We start from the raw sequence: 17,413 nt of genomic DNA, 5'->3' as shown, positions 1-17,413 counted from the left end.
AAACGTGGCTGCTACAATTCAATGAAGAAAAATGCAAAGTCCTGCACCTTGGGAGGGGATATCCAGCACACCACCAACACATGGGAAACACTCCACTATCCACCACAGAGGCAGAGAAAGACCTGGGACTATAATGTTACCAGGCTACCAGTGAAGGCGAAATCCGTGCCAATCGCAGCGGATGGGTTAAAGTTAGCACCAAATTAAGCTTAAGACTACCCACATGCTGTCCTGAACACCACCCATCAACCCAGACTCTAGAAGAAACCATCCAAGTGAATCAAGAACGAGCTCCGGGGGGGGCAGCATGTGCCAACAAAACCTGGCGGCACTATAAAACACTTGCCTGCGCTATGACGGGAGGGACCAGACTACCATCCAGCAGGCCCCTCAAGAAAGGCTGATATGGGCTAGCATGGAAAAAGAAAAAAAAAAAGAAAAAAAAAAAAGAAGCATGTTAGGAACCAAAGGTACTCTACAGTATTCTCAAAACACAGCCTGACAACAATCACTGGTCCAGCACTGTTGGACCCGGCAACTTAATAGGGGATATGTTGCTGGTTTACAGGTTTACCTTATCCTGCCCATAACCCGGTAGCAGCGACGGGCCAAATTTGTGGCTTTACTGTGTAGCAGCGACGGGCCAAATTTATGGTTTTACCGTGTAGCAGTGACGGGCCAAATTTGTGGCTTTACCGTGAAGCAGTGATGGGCCAAATTTGTGGCTTTACCATGAAGCAGTGATGGGCCAAATTTGTGGCTTTACCGTGAAGCAGTGATGGGCCAAATTTGTGGCTTTACCGTGAAGCAGCGACGGGCCAAATTTGTGGCTTTACCGTGTAGCAGCGACGGGCCAAATTTGTGGCTTTACCGTGTAGCAGCGACGGGCCAAATTTGTGGCTTTACCGTGAAGCAGTGATGGGCCAAATTTGTGGCTTTACCGTGTAGCAGCGACGGGCCAAATTTGTGCCCTGATATAAACCCCCCAAAATAGATGATACATAATCTGATCACAAATGCTTTGATATATATTATGAAATGGTTTGTGTGAGTGATGATTTTTTCTCAGTTTTCTCGCTTGGAGGGACCATTAAGAAACATCATCCTCGCTGCTACTCGGTTAACATATCATATAACATATATCCTTAACATATCCTATACATCGAGTAGCAGGCTTTTTTATTGTTTCCTTTTTGTGTGCCCTTGTGTTGCATCCTTTGCTGTAAAAAAAAATAATAAATAAATAAAAATAAAAATAAAATAAAACATAAATCATCAAATAGGAAAGGAGAGAAAGAGAGAAGAATGAAAAATAAAGGAAGAAAGAGGGAAGGAAATAAAGAAAGAAAGCAAAACAAAGAGAAAGAAAACCAACCACTTCTACTACTATAACCGTTACTACTACTACAGACATGGCAAATTTCACTGGTAACTAGATAGCGCCGCATTATTGATCCCAGTTTTTCAGCCATAACTCAAAAAATGCTGCACACAGAGGGCTAAATTTTGGATACTATATAGTTCATATGTATATCTACCGACTGTCAAAACTTGGGGAAAATTGAACCAGTACTTTTTGAGATATGGGAGTCCAAAAACTTTTGCGCCGAGTTCGTGCTCATTCACTAAGTCAAGATAGGGCTATTTGGGCTTAAGATAACACAGCATAGCAGAGCACAGGCTTGGTGGTGTCTCCCAACTTATCAAAATACTTGCATATTAATAATTTTTTGCTTCCTTATTATTGTTCCCTGTTTTTTGGCCATAACTAAAAAAATACTGCGCACAGACAGCTAAAATTTGGATACTATATAGTTCACATGTATGTCTACCTACTGTCAAAACTTGAGGAAGATTGAACCAGTCCTTTTTGAGATATGGGAGTCCAAACTTTTTTGCACTGAGTTCACGCGCCGAGTTCGTTACTATTCACAAAGTCAAGATAGGGCTATTTGGGCTTAAGAAAACACGGCATGGCAGAGCACAGGCTTGGTGGTGTCTCCCAACTTATCAAAATACTTGCATATTAATAATTTTTCGCTTACTTATTATTGATCCCCGTTTTTTGGCCATAACTCAAAAAATGCTGCACACAGAGGGCTAAATTTTGGATACTATATAGTTCATATGTATGTCTACCTACTGTCAAAACCTGAGGAAGATTGAACCAGTACTTTTTGAGATATGGGAGTCCAAACAAATTTGCGCCGAGTTCATGCCTATTCATAAACCACCCAATATAAATGATACATAATCTGATCACAAATGCTTTGATATATATTTTGAAATGGTTTGTGTGAGGGGTGATTTTTTCTCATTTTTCTCGCTTGGTGGGACCATTAAGAAACATGATCCCCACTGCTACGTACCGGGTTAATTAAACCAACATGCACACATAGGAATAAGTAGCACCCACACGGGGAAACACAAACTCCACCATTCCACACCTTAATTAAGCCCTAACCAAACTAGTGAGTGTTATCCATTGTTACCCCTGAGAAAAGGAAAGTTTGGTTTAGTCGGCGCAACATCTGTGGTCATATGCCGGAGAGACAGAAGGGGAAGGAATTATAGGATCCCAGGAATTATAGGAGCTCCCAGGAATTATAGGAGATCCCAGGAATTAGTCAGATCCCAGGAGATGGGACACAACCCCCGATCAATACCTGGTACCCATTCACTGCTGGGTGGACAGGGGCGTAGGGTATCGGAAAGGCCGCCCAAATTTGTCCACTACGCCCGGGAATCGAACCCCAGGCTCTCTCGGTTGTGAGCTGAGTGTGCTAACCACTGCACCACGAAGCCAGGCTCTCTCGGTTGTGAGCTGAGTGTGCTAACCATTGCACCACGAAGCCAGGCTCTCTCGGTTGTGAGCTGAGTGTGCTAACCACTGCACCACGAAGCCAGGCTCTCTCGGTTGTGAGCTGAGTGTGCTAACCACTGCACCACGAAGCCAGGCTCTCTCGGTTGTGAGCTGAGTGTGCTAACCACTGCACCACGAAGCCAGGCTCTCTCGGTTGTGAGCTGAGTGTGCTAACCACTGCACCACGAAGCCAGGCTCTCGGTTGTGAGCTGAGTGTGCTAACCACTGCACCACGAAGCCAGGCTCTCTCGGTTGTGAGCTGAGTGTGCTAACCACTGCACCACGAAGCCAGGCTCTCTCGGTTGTGAGCTGAGTGCTAACCACTGCACCACGAAGCCAGGCTCTCTCGGTTGTGAGCTGAGTGTGCTAACCACTGCACCACGAAGCCCCCTTACCTATGAGGAAGACACACACAGCACCCTTTTGGCCTCACCTTCCTTCCTCTCCCCACACAAGTAATCCCACAGCGCCTCTTCAAAAAGTGTTCACGGCTGCATGTGTTAATAACTCTACCTCTTTGGCTCTCCCGTCACGTCCCAGGCAGCCGGGGAACACCCTCTCCTTGGCTTGATTAATTGATCGTGTGTTTCCAAAGAACAGAGAAGAGAAAATCAAATCTCGGGGCCTGATCTTGGTCTTGATCTTGATGTCACAGGAGGCTCGAGGTTTCTCCCAGCCAGGCGTCACACATCTGGCACACTTTGCTGCGGGACTCAGACCATCTAGAGTTGCCCTCCTCTAGTGTAAAGAAAGTATCCACGTCTAAGTTATCGCAATCTGAAAACATTTTATACAGCTCTATCATACCGTTTACCGTTGATGAGCTTTCAGGCCCCGGTCCGCCAGCGCTCCACAGGGCCGCTAACATTATAACAGTAATATTAGCACCTCAACTTGTCCTCAATCCTCATATTTGTTAAGTCGTAGGATTTAGTGAACAAGTGAGTCTTCAGCGCTTTCTTCAACACTGCCAGACTGTCACTGTTCTTAACGTCCCCGGGTGACTCATTATAGAGCCGCGGGGCACTCTTCTCAAATGCTCTCAAACCCAGTTCCAGGTTGACCCTGGGCTCATAGAGTCTATACTGTTCTGTACTGTGTTGAAATGCCACAATTTTCTCTACTACACTCCCACACGGCCTCTGCGTGTAACGAAACACACGAGAAATTAATCCAGACAAGGAAAGCTTTTGCCGGCGCCGGGGATCGAACCCGCGACCAGCGTAACGGGAAAGCCACTCCTTTACCAGTCGGCCAAAGAGGTACCCACTGGCTAAGTGGGTTAGGATTTATTCATGTTAGGCCCTGCCTCCACAACCTTATTCCGATAGTATTCCCTTTTCCGTTTTATCACAAGCCGATTTTCTTGGTTTCTCGCCTCCTGTATGCTCTTCTTGCCTCATCTGTTTTTTGCCTACGCCACAGTCTTTCTTTTTTCTTCTTCTCTCTTTTTGCCCTCAGTATTTCCGCATTAAACCAAGGTGCATGATCTCTCTCCACTATCTCCTTTTCAATCAGAGGACAGAGGCTGTTATACTCATCTTTAGCTAAACCATTACATAGCTTAACCAGGCAGGTAGCACAATTTACACGTAACACCGAGCCATGTTCACAGATTTCACGACAGTTAATAGTAATTTCCTGTATTACAGAGTTAATCAATATTTATGGTTGAAAATTCTTTCGCAATCTGAACGTGATCTTTTTTCTCTGCACTGAATGAAATTTCAAAGGTTACCAATTTATGCACCGGGGATATACAACATATTTCATCAACACACACCCCTTGCACTAGATCACCGTCTATATCGCTGAAAACCAAGTCTAGCACATGACCCCCTAAAGAAGTCATCTCATTCACTTTATTAATCAGGTTGAGACTGTCCATCATCTCAATGAAGGCCATGGCAGAAGAATTTTCAGGATCATCAATCCATAGATTAAAGTCACCACAGATGAACACATTTGCACTCACCATATCCACAGACTCCAAAAATGTGCGAAAATCATCAATAAAGACCTCTGCTCTTGTATCCGGAGGTCGATACACCACAATAAAGGTGCATTTCCTTCTATCAATTTCACAGATGACTTGCACTAATTCAAAGGTATCCCACCTTTCTGATGCTTTTCTCCGAATCTTCTTAAAAGAATTCGAAAGAAAGATCCCAACACCACCACCCCTTCTTGTCTCCCTCGGAACATGTAGAAAGGTACGAGTTACTGCATGGCGTCATCTCACGAATCTTGGCGACGTCGTAGTCATTTAGCCATGTTTCAGTTACCGCTAAAATGTCAAGATCCTTTTCTTTGATGAGATCACGGATATCTAGAGTTTTCTTTCCCACAGACTGAACATTTAGCAGACCACATTTAATCTTTGTATCTGAGGAATTAGTAGCCATGATGTGTTATGTTACGAATTCTCTCAATTTCAGTCTGAAAAACTACACAACACTGGTTATTCGCCGAGTGATTAACTTCAGACTTCTTGTACCTCACACAATTTATACATTTGCTCGAAGTTCCGGGGCAGTCTTTCGCTTTATGCTCTCCTGCACATTTATAACATACTGGGTTCTCACCATTGGCCTTGGCAGTGCATTTGGACTCAATATGACCAAATCTCTGACAATGATAGCATATTATTGCATGGTATCTGTCTCTCACAGTATACACCACCCATTCAAGTTTTGTTCTATCATGGTGCTTGTAGATTAGCTCTCTAACCATTGGATCACATTTCAGGATATAATGTGCTGTGCCACCAGCAGCAGGCTTACGAAAATTTTTCTCAATTTTCTCCTCAACTTGTGGAATCGAGTGTAGGAACTCATTTCTTTTAAGCAGTGTCTCAATTATCTTATCCCCAGTCTCCTCCTTGTGCACATTACAAATCATGATCTTTGGCCTCAGTTTTCCCACACTTTTAGTACTGACTTTCTCCACAGATTGCAATTTTTGGGCTGCCTCATTCCTCATCATCAAAGTTCATTATAATATTACCTCCAATAGTGAATCTTGAATCAGTAATCTGAATGCCATGTAATGCTTCAGAAACTTCACTTTTCAACTCTGTAGCCTTTTTATCTTGTTCCGAGGCCTTGACAACAAGTAAATTCTTCTTAACTTTCCTCTTACGTTTGGTGACCTCAGCCCAAGTTGCATCTGCTGACTCCACATGTTCAGCCCGTTGCAAAACGTCCGCCACATCCTGCGCCACCTCCCCCAGCTCCTCCTTCACGCTGACCGCTTGTGACTCAACTTCTTGTTTCACTTCTGATATTTCCTTAGATAATTCCAGCTTGAATTCTTCCATTTTTCCCACAATTTTGGTAGCTAGAGATGCTTTATGAAGACATGGGTCGCAAATCCAATTTACTTTAGATATATTTTCCGACTTAATTCCAGACAGATGAGCACACTTCACATGACACCACTTAGGGCACAGACAGCACCCTATCCACTTATTGCCTGTGGGATCCGCACAAACGTAACAGAGCTCCACCGAGTTCTTGGCTCGGCCAGCCATGTCGATTCAGCGTTTTCGCGAGCAAGGCGCAGCACCTCCGACCCGCGCGGCGACTCACTACTCACTCATATCCCCCCTTAGACATCTCCTCTCAAATGAAAACATATTTAGCCTCTTGTTCACTTTTTTTTTCCTATGTACTCACCCTACAAATTAGATCCCTGTCCTAAGCAATGTAAAGTAAATGAATATATATTTTTTGCTTAAATTTGTTTAATATTGTTTATAGAGCTTTTTATCATGGGGGAATAATGAAAGCACCGCCCTGATTTTCTTTCTCTATTCTTTTATGCACATCCTTAGGCCCCCCAGTGATCAGAGGCCCTGCGCAATGATTGTAGTGAGCACCTAGGAAGGGCTGGCCTTGATTACCCCGTAGCAGTGACGGGCCAAATTTGTGGCTTTACCGTGTAGCAGCGACGGGCCAAATTTGTGGCTTTACCGTGTAGCAGCGACGGGCCAAATTTGTGGCTTTACCGTGTAGCAGCGACGGGCCAAATTTGTGGCTTTACCGTGTAGCAGCGACGGGCCAAATTTGTGGCTTTACCGTGTAGCAGCGACGGGCCAAATTTGTGGCTTTACCGTGTAGCAGCGACGGGCCAAATTTGTGGCTTTACTGTGTAGCAGCGACGGGCAAAATTTGTGGCTTTACCGTGTAGCAGCGATGGGCCAAATTTGTGCCATGATATAAACCCCCAAAATAGATGATACATAAACTGATCACAAATGCTTTGATATATATTATGAAATCATTTGTGTGAGGGGTGATTTTTTCTCATTTTTCTCACTTAGAGGGACAATTAACACCTTGACTACGGATTTCCTGCAGTCAGAACTCACTAAGCTACAGGAATGGAACAAAAAGTGTCTGCTACAATTCAATGAAGAGAAATGTAAAGTCCTGCACCTTGGAAGGGTATCCAGCACACCAATACCACATGGGAAACACTCCACTATCCACCACAGTGGCAGAGAAAGACATGGAGTATAGTTACCAGGCTACATGCAGTGAAAGCCAAATCCGTGCCAATCGCAGTGGACGGGTTAAGAAACATGATCCCCGCTGCTAACACCGGGTTAAACTAATATACAGGTGCAGGAGAGTGACAGGTGTAAATGGGAAGATGACTTGGCAAATGATACCACACAGTGTACTGAAGCATAACTACTTTTATTTCCTAAATCAGCTATATATGAATTTAGCTTGTTTATAGTGTACAGTTTCATATTCATAAACCTTGTATTATAAAAGGTTTGGTTAGATTATGAGGTAAGTGAGGTTAGGTAATTTGAGTTAATATCTGTTGAACTCTTACTTACCTAACCTAATCTAACCTTACCTTATCTAGCCTAATCTAACCTAGTCTTACCTAACCTAATCTAACCTTTGTTGCTTTTCAAGGGAGTTGGGTATTTATCTGTGGAAATACTAATATTTTTTGTACATGAAGCTGTGACTGTAACAATGCAATGCTTCCCAGCAGCTGTGTATTTCTGCCACTTCATAGAGAAATAACTACAACTTTGTCAACATAATAAAATTCCGTACAGGTGAAAAATGTTAGCATCCAGAAGAAATGATGCAAACCTCTACTAAATATTTACTGAAGGCTTAACTTAGGGAAATAAACAATGGAACTAAGGGGCAGAAACCTTAAAACTCTCTCATCTTCTTAACCCCTTGACTGCAGATTTCCTACAGTCAGACCTCACCAAGCTACAGGAATGGAACAAAAAGTGGCTGCTACAATTCAATGAAGAAAAATGTAAAGTCCTGCACCTTGGGAGGGGATATCCAGCACACCAATACCACATGGGAAACACTCCACTATCCACCACAGAGGCAGAGAAGGACATAGTAGTATATGTTACCGGGCTACAAATAAAAGCCAAATTCGTGCCAATCGCAGCGGACGGGTTATGAGGGAGAGAAAGTGAAGGAGTTACAAATGCATAGTTCCTTGATACATGAAACTCATACAGTAGGAGGTAAAAAAGGATCCATCCATCACATCTCATTAACATAACTCTAGTCCTGATATTTCAACATATTTGTCATTTGTCACAGACCACTTTGCCTTCAGGCACTACATAGACAGGTATATTTACCGACATACAAGGGGTGTAGGTTATCTCATTTATCACATTTACTGACATACAAGGGTGTAGGTTATCTCATTTATCACATTTACTGACATACAAGGGGTGTAGGTTATCTCATTTATCACATTTACTGACATACAAGGGGTGTAGGTTATCTCATTTATCACATTTACTGACATACAAGGGGTGTAGGTTATCTCATTTATCACATTTACTGACAAAGAAGGGGTGCAAGTTACCTCATTGATCACATTTACTGACATACAAGGGTTGTAGGTTATCTCATTTATCACATTTACTGACATACAAGGGTGTAGGTTATCTCATTTATCACATTTACTGACATACAAGGAGTGCAAGTTATCTCATTTATCACATTTACTGACATACAAGGGGTGCAAGTTACCTCATTGATCACATTTACTGACATACAAGGGGTGTAGGTTATCTCATTTATCACATTTATTGACATACAAGGAGTGCAAGTTATCTCATTTATCACATTTACTGACATACAAGGGGGGCAGGCTATCCCATTAACACATGGAACAGCTTGCGGGTAGAGGTGGTGGAGGCGTACAGTGCCCAACAAATGATGGAAAGGCAAAGGAATGTAGATATGGAGACGGGACTATTACAGCTTAGCCCGGGCCCGGTAGACTACAAACAGGTCAATACACACACACACACACACACACACACACACACACACACAACCTGCCTTGATTCCCCATCTGGGCTATATTTTCTGTCCTTCATGCTAGTCAATGCTGCCCTGCACTGCCTACTCTCTCCCACATACAGCAGCACAACACAACACCTCAGAGGTGAATCTTCACATGTCTGCTAATCTCACCTCTGGTCATGAAACGCTTTCCACAAGCATCACATTTGAACCCTTTGTGACCAGTGTGTCTTATGCTATGAGTCTTCAGGTATGACTTTAAACAGAATCTTTTCCCACAAACTTCACATTCATGATTTCTTTCACCAGTGTGTGTAAGGATGTGTCTGTTGAGGTCACTCTTCCGATTAAATCTTTTCCCACAAACTTCACATTCATGATTTTTTTCACCAGTGTGTGTAAGGATGTGTCTGTTGAGGTTACCCTTATGAATAAATCTTTTCCCACAAACTTCACATTCATGATTTCTTTCACCAGTGTGTGTAAGGATGTGTACGTTGAGGTGACCCTTATGAATAAATCTTTTCCCACAAACTTCACATTCATGATTTCTTTCACCAGTGTGTGTAAGGATGTGTGCGTTGTGGTGACCCTTATTAATAAATCTTTTCCCACAAACTTCACATTCATGATTTCTTTCACCAGTGTGTGTAGGAATGTGTGTGTTGAGGTGACCCTTCCGATTAAATCTTTTCCCACAGACTTCACATTCATGATTTCTTTCACCAGTGTGTGTAAGGATGTGTCTGTTGAGGTTACCCTTATGATTAAATCTTTCCCCACAAACTTCACATTCATGATTTCTCTCACCAGTGTGTGTAAGGATGTGTGCATTGAGGTGACTCTTCCGATTAAATCTTTTCCCACAAACTTCACATTCATGATTTCTTTCACCAGTGTGTGTAAGGATGTGTCTGTTGAGGTTACCCTTATGATTAAATCTTTCCCCACAAACTTCACATTCATGATTTCTTTCACCAGTGTGTGTAAGGATGTGTGTGTTGAGGTGACCCTTCCGATTAAATCTTTTCCCACAAACTTCACATTCATGATTTCTTTCACCAGTGTGTATAAGGATGTGTGCATTGAGGTCACTCTTCCATTGAAATCTTTTCCCACAAACTTCACATTCATGATTTCTCTCACCAGTGTGTATAAGGATGTGTGCATTGAGGTTACTCTTCTGATTAAATCTTTTGCCACAAACTTCACATTCATGATTTTTTTCAGCAGTGTGTGTAAGGATGTGTGTCTTGAGTTTACCCTTCTTGCTGAAACTTTCCCCACAAACTGCACAATCATGATTTCTTTCAGCAGAATGAGTGAGTGTCTTAGTCAAAGTCACCCTTCCCAGGGAGGCTTTTCTCACACTCCTGGCTCTCATGGTTTCCTGAACCAGTGTGTGCAAGGCTGTGTCTGATGAACTTCCTCTCCCCTATCAAATTGTCCTACAGTCCTGACACTCAACCTTTCCCTTCCTTTATGGCTGGAGAAGGCAGCAGCACGGTGGTGGTGGTCCTTCTGATCAGGCCTTGGTCCTCACACCAGTGACAGTCTGCTCCGCTGCTCCTGGCCACTCAGGATGCAGACCAGCCTTGAGGGAGAGGGGGCAGCAAGTCTTCCTCAACGCTACACTCATGGCCAGTAGTCCTTCCTGGTGTGTGGGAGATGTGTTAGGTCACATGTTCCATCAAGGTACAGGCAAGCCCCCTTAACAAACAATTATATCGCTGAGAAGCTGTTCACTAAGCAAAGTTTTGTTGTGCCAACTCATCATAACGTAGGTTAATTGGAGTGTGCTTACAGAACCCCAACTTTTCCCCTTTCACTCATACTGACCACTTATTTACACAGTAAGAAGCCGTAGTTACTTGTGCACTTCCTGACTCCTCAGCGACACACCTGCACACCACGGTACTGGACTGAACACTGGTGGCTGGGTTGACGTGCATGATCACTGTGTGTGCGAATCACCTCATATGTGACCGTCATCACCTGTAGTACTGCAGGACACTGGCCTTTACCGACACCCTCCACCACTCACTGTTAGGTGTTAACGTACTCAAATTTAATTGGGATTCATTAACCTGTACAGCCACGGCTCTGAGCCATTGCTTGCATGTGTAATGCTCAGCCCCGAGGACAGCTCTCAGCCATTGCCATTTCTTGACCCTGTAGTTTCTTACATGGTGCCACGCGGCTGTAATATTCACACACGTTATGACTCATGATGCGGAGCAGGTGTACACTGCTTGGCAATTTGCCTCCATGCTTTATTTTATTTATTATTTTATTTTTTAACAGCAAAGGAGACAGTTCAAGGGAAAAAAAAGGAAACAATAGTGAAAAAAAGCGTTTTAAAAAAACGCTACCTTTCCCTAATGAAGGCACCAGCGCCAGGCAGTGTTGGCCGAGTGTGTTGAGTTGTGCCACACGTGGAGTTCACACGTCCCCCGAAATGTTCCAGCCTGGGAAGCCCTATTGCCTGCGTTATACTTGATATGTCATAATTACTATCGTATCCAGAATTCCAGCCAATTGGGAACAGTTCAGGAATTAACCCGGTAGCTGCGGGGATCATGTTTCTTAAAATCCGCTCTATGTGCGAAAAAAAGGAGAAAAAAATCATTACTCACGCAAACCATTTCATAATAGATATCAACGCATTTGTGATCAGTTTATGCATCATCTATTTTTTGGGGGCTTTATATCATGTGAAAAATTTGGCCCATCACTGGTACATGGTAAAGCCACAAATTTGGCCCGTCGCTGGTACACGGTAAAGCCACAAATTTGATTGTACACAGCTGGTACGGTAAAGCCACAAATTTGGCCCGTCACTGCAACTGGGTTAAGCACAGGAAAAACACAAACGTACCTCACGCACCAAGGGCAGAATGCTAACTGAAATGTCACGGCCGTACAGCACCGTATGTCTAACAGATTTCCTTCCACGACACAAATTATCCCCCCATGCCGGGATTCCGGACAACAATAGTATTTTACGGTTAAATATCTTTTACCACGAGTTCTACTGACTAGATTCTGTCCGGTACTTGCCAGATTAAACATTAGTCTTCGTGGAAACTATTGGAAAAATGGTTCTAGCTATACGTGCGGCAGGAGAGTAGAAAAAATGCGAGAATGGTGTAAGCTTTGTTGCGAGTATTTAGCTTGTAATAACTGGATGGTAGAGTGTTTCTCACCAATGCACCTGAAAAATGTTAGTATAAACACTTGGGATCGATGTCTTGTAGAATATAGGACAGTGCATCATGATTTATCACGTGAGAGATTTTATAGTGTGTGAGTCCTCATCACTTCAACAGGCCCTGACCAAGTTTTAGTTAAAGTAGCTAGCAATCACTGGCAATTTTGGGGGTCCAAAATCCAAATAAAATCTTTAATTTACACGTATTTTTCACCTGTATGCGATATTTTATGGAGTGGCCACCAGATGTCTCACGCACCTAGACTCACACGGTGCCGCGGCCACAGAGCTGAGCTCAGTTCTTCCTGCGCGCCACTTGAACAACAATACAGTACCCACGCTGCCACGCTACTCAACAACAACAACACCCTCGCTGCTGTGCTACCACGAGGGGAAGGGCAGCCAGAGGAGGAACCACGAGAGGGAGAGGAGTCAGAGTGATACAGTAGGCAATAAGGGTATGAACCTACCTCTTGTTTGATTTACATTGTTTTTGATTTACGCCACCTCTTCAAGGACACAATACTCGCGTAAATCGAGAGTTACCTGTCATAACCATAAGCAGCCAACACTTGACACACCCATCATCACACAACGAGAGGAACAAACTTGGCGGAGGAACTGTTTTTGTGTCTCAAGCGAGGGTAGTAGGCCTAACCCAGTAGCAGCGGGGATCATGTTTCTTAATGGTCCCTCCAGGCGAGAAAAATGAGAAAAGATCACCCCTCACACAAACCATTCCATAATATATATCAAAGCATTTGTGATCAGATTATTTATCATCTATTTTGGGGGGTTTATATCAAAATAATAGTTTAGAATTTGTATTTCTCTTGACTACTTCATTGGCTTATTAGCAAGTTATTACATATTGTAAAACTCTTCCCACTTATAATTTATTACAGAAGTTGTAGATACGGTATAACATGCAGAAAACCTTACACCATACGAATAAAATCCAATATTCCTCAAAACAACTCACCTCATTCCAAGGACATCACGACCCCCGGGTTAAGAACCGCTGAATTAGAAGCAAGAAACAATAAAACAATATCAGTGACAGCAAGGGAGTGTAGCGCGGGGTACTACTTACTTGAAGCACTGGGTGTTCGCTACTAACCGACTATGCACGAGTGTTGCCGCCTATCCAGCGAGCTGCTGCGGCAAAGCCCTCCGACACAAGTCAAGGATACGGAGTCTATGTCAAAACCTATAACTATGACACATTTTTTTCCTATTAAGCTCAAAGAAAGGATCCAGGATAGCAATGCACGTGAACCAGACCTTTAGAGAAAACCACCAGTTATCAAAACTTAATGGAGGAACCAAATTATTTACTGCATTGAAAAGTACTGATGAACAGTAATCATGTATATTTGAGGTGGTCACAACTCATTTTCTTATGTGCTTAGCTCATTATTATTTTTTTGAAATTTTTTCACCTAATGAAAATGCCCAAAAATAAATAGAAAACTAATGAATTTACCTCCTTGTCTGCGGATTTCTAACAAGAAGACATCACCAAGCTACAGGAATGGATCAAAAAGTGGCTGCTACAATTCAATGAAGAAAAATGTAAAGTCCTGCACCTTGGGAGGGGATATCCAGCACACCGCCAACACATGGGAAACACTCCACTATCCACCACAGAGGCAGAGAAAGACCTGGGACTATAATGTTACCAGGCTACCAGTGAAGGCGAAATCCGTGCCAATCGCAGCAGACGGGTTAAAGTTAGCACCAAATTAAGCTTAAGACTACCCACATGCTGTCCTGAAGACCACCCATCAACCCAGACTCTAGAAGAAACCGTCCAAGTGAATCAAGAACGAGCTCCAGGGGGGGGCAGCATGTGCCAACAAAACCTGGCGGCACTATAAAACACTTGCCTGCGCCATGACGGGAGGAGCCCGACTACCATCCAGCAGGCCCCTCAAGAAAGGCTAATATGGGCCAGCATGAAAAAAAAAAAAAAAAAAAAAAAAAAGCATGTTAGGAACCAAAGGTACTCTACAGTATTCTCAAAACACAGCCTGACAACAATCACTGGTCCAGCACTGTTGGACCTGGCAACTTAATAGGGGATATGTTGCTGGTTTACAGGTTTACCTTATCATGCCCATAACCTGGTAGCAGCGATGGTCCAAATTTGTGGCTTTACAGTGTAGCAGCGACGGGCCAAATTTGTGGCTTTACCGTGTAGCAGCGACGGGCCAAATTTGTGGCTTTACCGTGGAGCAGTGATGGGCCAAATTTGTGGCTTTACCGTGTAGCAGCGATGGGCCAAATTTGTGCCCTGATATAAACCCCCCGAAATAAATGATACATAATCTGATCACAAATGCTTTGATATATATTATGAAATGGTTTGTGTGAGTGATGATTTTTTCTCAGTTTTCTCGCTTGGAGGGACCATTAAGAAACATCATCCTCGCTGCTACTTGGTTAACATATCATGTAACATATATCCTTAACATATCCTATAACCCTTAACATATCCTATACATCGAGTAGCAGGCTTTTTTATTGTTTCCTTTTTTTGTGCCCCTGTGCTGTATCCTTTGCTGTAGAAAAAAAAAAAAAAACATAAATCATCAAATAGGAAAGGAAAGAAAGAGAGAAGAATGAAAAATAAAGGAAGAAAGAGAGAAGGAAATAAAGAAAGCAAAACAATGAGAAAGAAAACCAACCACTTCTACTACTATAACCGTTACTACTACTACAGACATGGCAAATTTAAATGGTAACTAGATAGCGCCGCATTATTGATCCCAGTTTTTCGGCCATAACTCAAAAAATACTGCTCACAGAGGGCTAAATTTTGGATACTATATAGTTCATATGTATATCTACCTACTGTCAAAACTTGAGGAAAATCGAACCAGTACTTTTTGAGATATGGGAGTCCAAAAACTTTTGCGCCGAGTTCGTGCCCATTCACTAAGTCAAGATAGGGCTATTTGGGCGTAAGATAACACGGCATGGCAGAGCACAGGCTTGGTGGTGTCTCCAAACTTATCAAAATACTTGCATATTAATAATTTTTTGCTTCCTTATTATTGTTCCCTGTTTTTTGGCCATAACTAAAAAAAATACTGCAAACAGACGGCTAAAATTTGGATACTATATAGTTCACATGTATGTCTACCTACTGTCAAAACTTGAGGAAGATTGAACCAGTACTTTTTGAGATATATGAGTCCAAATTTTTTCTCAGAGTTCGTGCGCCGAGTTCGTTACTATTCACTGAGTCAAGATAGGGCTATTTGGGATTAAGATAACATGGCATGGCAGAGCACAGGCTTGGTGGTGTCTTCCAACTTATCAAAATACTTGCATATTAATAATGTTTTGCTTACTTATTACTGATCCCCGTTTTTTGGCCATAACTCAAAAAATGCTACACACAGAGGGCTACATTTTGGGTACTATATAGTTCACATGTATGTCTACCTACTGTCAAAACTTGAGGAAGATTGAACCAGTCCTTTTTCAGATATGGGAGTCCAAACTTTTTTGCACTGAGTTCATGCGCCGAGTTCGTTACTATTCACTAAGTCAAAATAGGGCTATTTGGGCGAGATAACGTGGCATGGCAGAGCACAGGCTTGGTGGTGTCTCCCAACTTAACAAAATTATTGCATATTAATAATTTTACTTACTTATTATTGAGCCCCATTTTTTGGCCATAACTCAAAAAATGATGCACACAAACGGCTAAATTTTGGATACTATATAGTTCATATGTATGTCTACCTATTGTCAAAACCTGAGGAAGATTGAACCAGTACTTTTTGAGATATGGGAGTCCAAACAAATTTGCGCCGAGTTCGTGCCTATTCATAAACCACCCAATATAAATAATACATAATCTGATCACAAATGCTTTGATATATATTTTGAAATGGTTTGTGTGAGGGGTGATTTTTTTCTAATTTTTCTCATTTGGGGGGACCATTAAGAAACATGATCCCCGCTGCTACCGGGTTAAACTAACATGCACACAGGGAAATAAGTAGCACCCACCCACACGGGGAAACACAAACTCCACCATTCCACACCTTAATTAAGCCCTAACCAAACTAGTGAGTGTTATCCATTGTTACCCCTGAGAAAAGGAAAGTTTGGTTTAGTCGGCGCAACATCTGTGGTCATATGCCGGAGAGACAGAAGGGGAAGGAATTATAGGATCCCAGGAATTATAGGAGCTCCCAGGAATTATAGGAGATCCCAGGAATTAGTCAGATCCCAGGAGATGGGACACAACCCCCGATCAATACCTGGTACCCATTCACTGCTGGGTGGACAGGGGCGTAGGGTATCGAACCCGGGCTCTCTCGGTTGTGAGCTGAGTGTGCTAACCACTGCACCACGAAGCCAGGCTCTCTCGGTTGTGAGCTGAGTGTGCTAACCACTGCACCACGAAGCCAGGCTCTCTCGGTTGTGAGCTGAGTGTGCTAACCACTGCACCACGAAGCCAGGCTCTCTCGGTTGTGAGCTGAGTGTGCTAACCACTGCACCACGAAGCCAGGCTCTCTCGGTTGTGAGCTGAGTGTGCTAACCACTGCACCACGAAGCCAGGCTCTCTCGGTTGTGAGCTGAGTGTGCTAACCACTGCACCACGAAGCCAGGCTCTCTCGGTTGTGAGCTGAGTGTGCTAACCACTGCACCACGAAGCCCCCTTACCTATGAGGAAGACACACACAGCACCCTTTTGGCCTCACCTTCCTTCCTCTCCCCACACAAGTAATCCCACAGCGCCTCTTCAAAAAGTGTTCACGGCTGCATGTGTTAATAACTCTACCTCTTTGGCTCTCCCGTCACGTCCCAGGCAGCCGGGGAACACCCTCTCCTTGGCTTGATTAATTGATCGTGTGTTTCCAAAGAACAGAGAAGAGAAAATCAAATCTCGGGGCCTGATCTTGGTCTTGATCTTGATGTCACAGGAGGCTCGAGGTTTCTCCCCAGGGCTTTGTGTATTATTTTTTTTTTTAATTGAATTGAAATATTTATTGCTGT

The 17,413-nt window shown here is 43.2% G+C and overlaps 1 protein-coding gene across 4 annotated transcripts; it reads right to left on the bottom strand.

The window, feature by feature from the left end:
- Positions 1-7,547: 7,547 nt before the first annotated feature.
- Positions 7,548-17,327, bottom strand: LOC126989321 (zinc finger protein 84-like). 4 transcript variants are annotated; one of them, XR_007743205.1, is made up of 3 exons: positions 17,199-17,327; positions 8,905-10,837; positions 7,548-8,695 (listed from the first exon to the last, which is right to left on the bottom strand). XR_007743205.1 is itself a non-coding variant. In XM_050847956.1 (2 exons), the coding sequence occupies exon 2, from the start codon at positions 10,565-10,567 to the stop codon at positions 9,320-9,322; it is 1,248 nt and encodes a 415-aa protein (XP_050703913.1). In that variant the 5' UTR covers positions 10,568-10,837; positions 17,199-17,327; the 3' UTR covers positions 7,548-9,319. The 4 variants fall into 4 exon arrangements, 3 of the variants coding, with proteins under 3 accessions (XP_050703913.1, XP_050703922.1, XP_050703915.1); XM_050847956.1 differs by having other exon boundaries at positions 7,548-10,837; XM_050847965.1 differs by having other exon boundaries at positions 7,548-10,746; positions 17,199-17,313.
- Between the last annotated feature and the right edge of the window lie 86 nt (positions 17,328-17,413).

The sequence above is a fragment of the Eriocheir sinensis genome, chromosome 6, assembly GCF_024679095.1.
Source record: "Eriocheir sinensis breed Jianghai 21 chromosome 6, ASM2467909v1, whole genome shotgun sequence".
In the NCBI taxonomy this organism is placed as follows: Eukaryota; Metazoa; Arthropoda; class Malacostraca; order Decapoda; family Varunidae; genus Eriocheir; species Eriocheir sinensis.
This window is presented reverse-complemented; position numbering and strand designations above follow the sequence as displayed.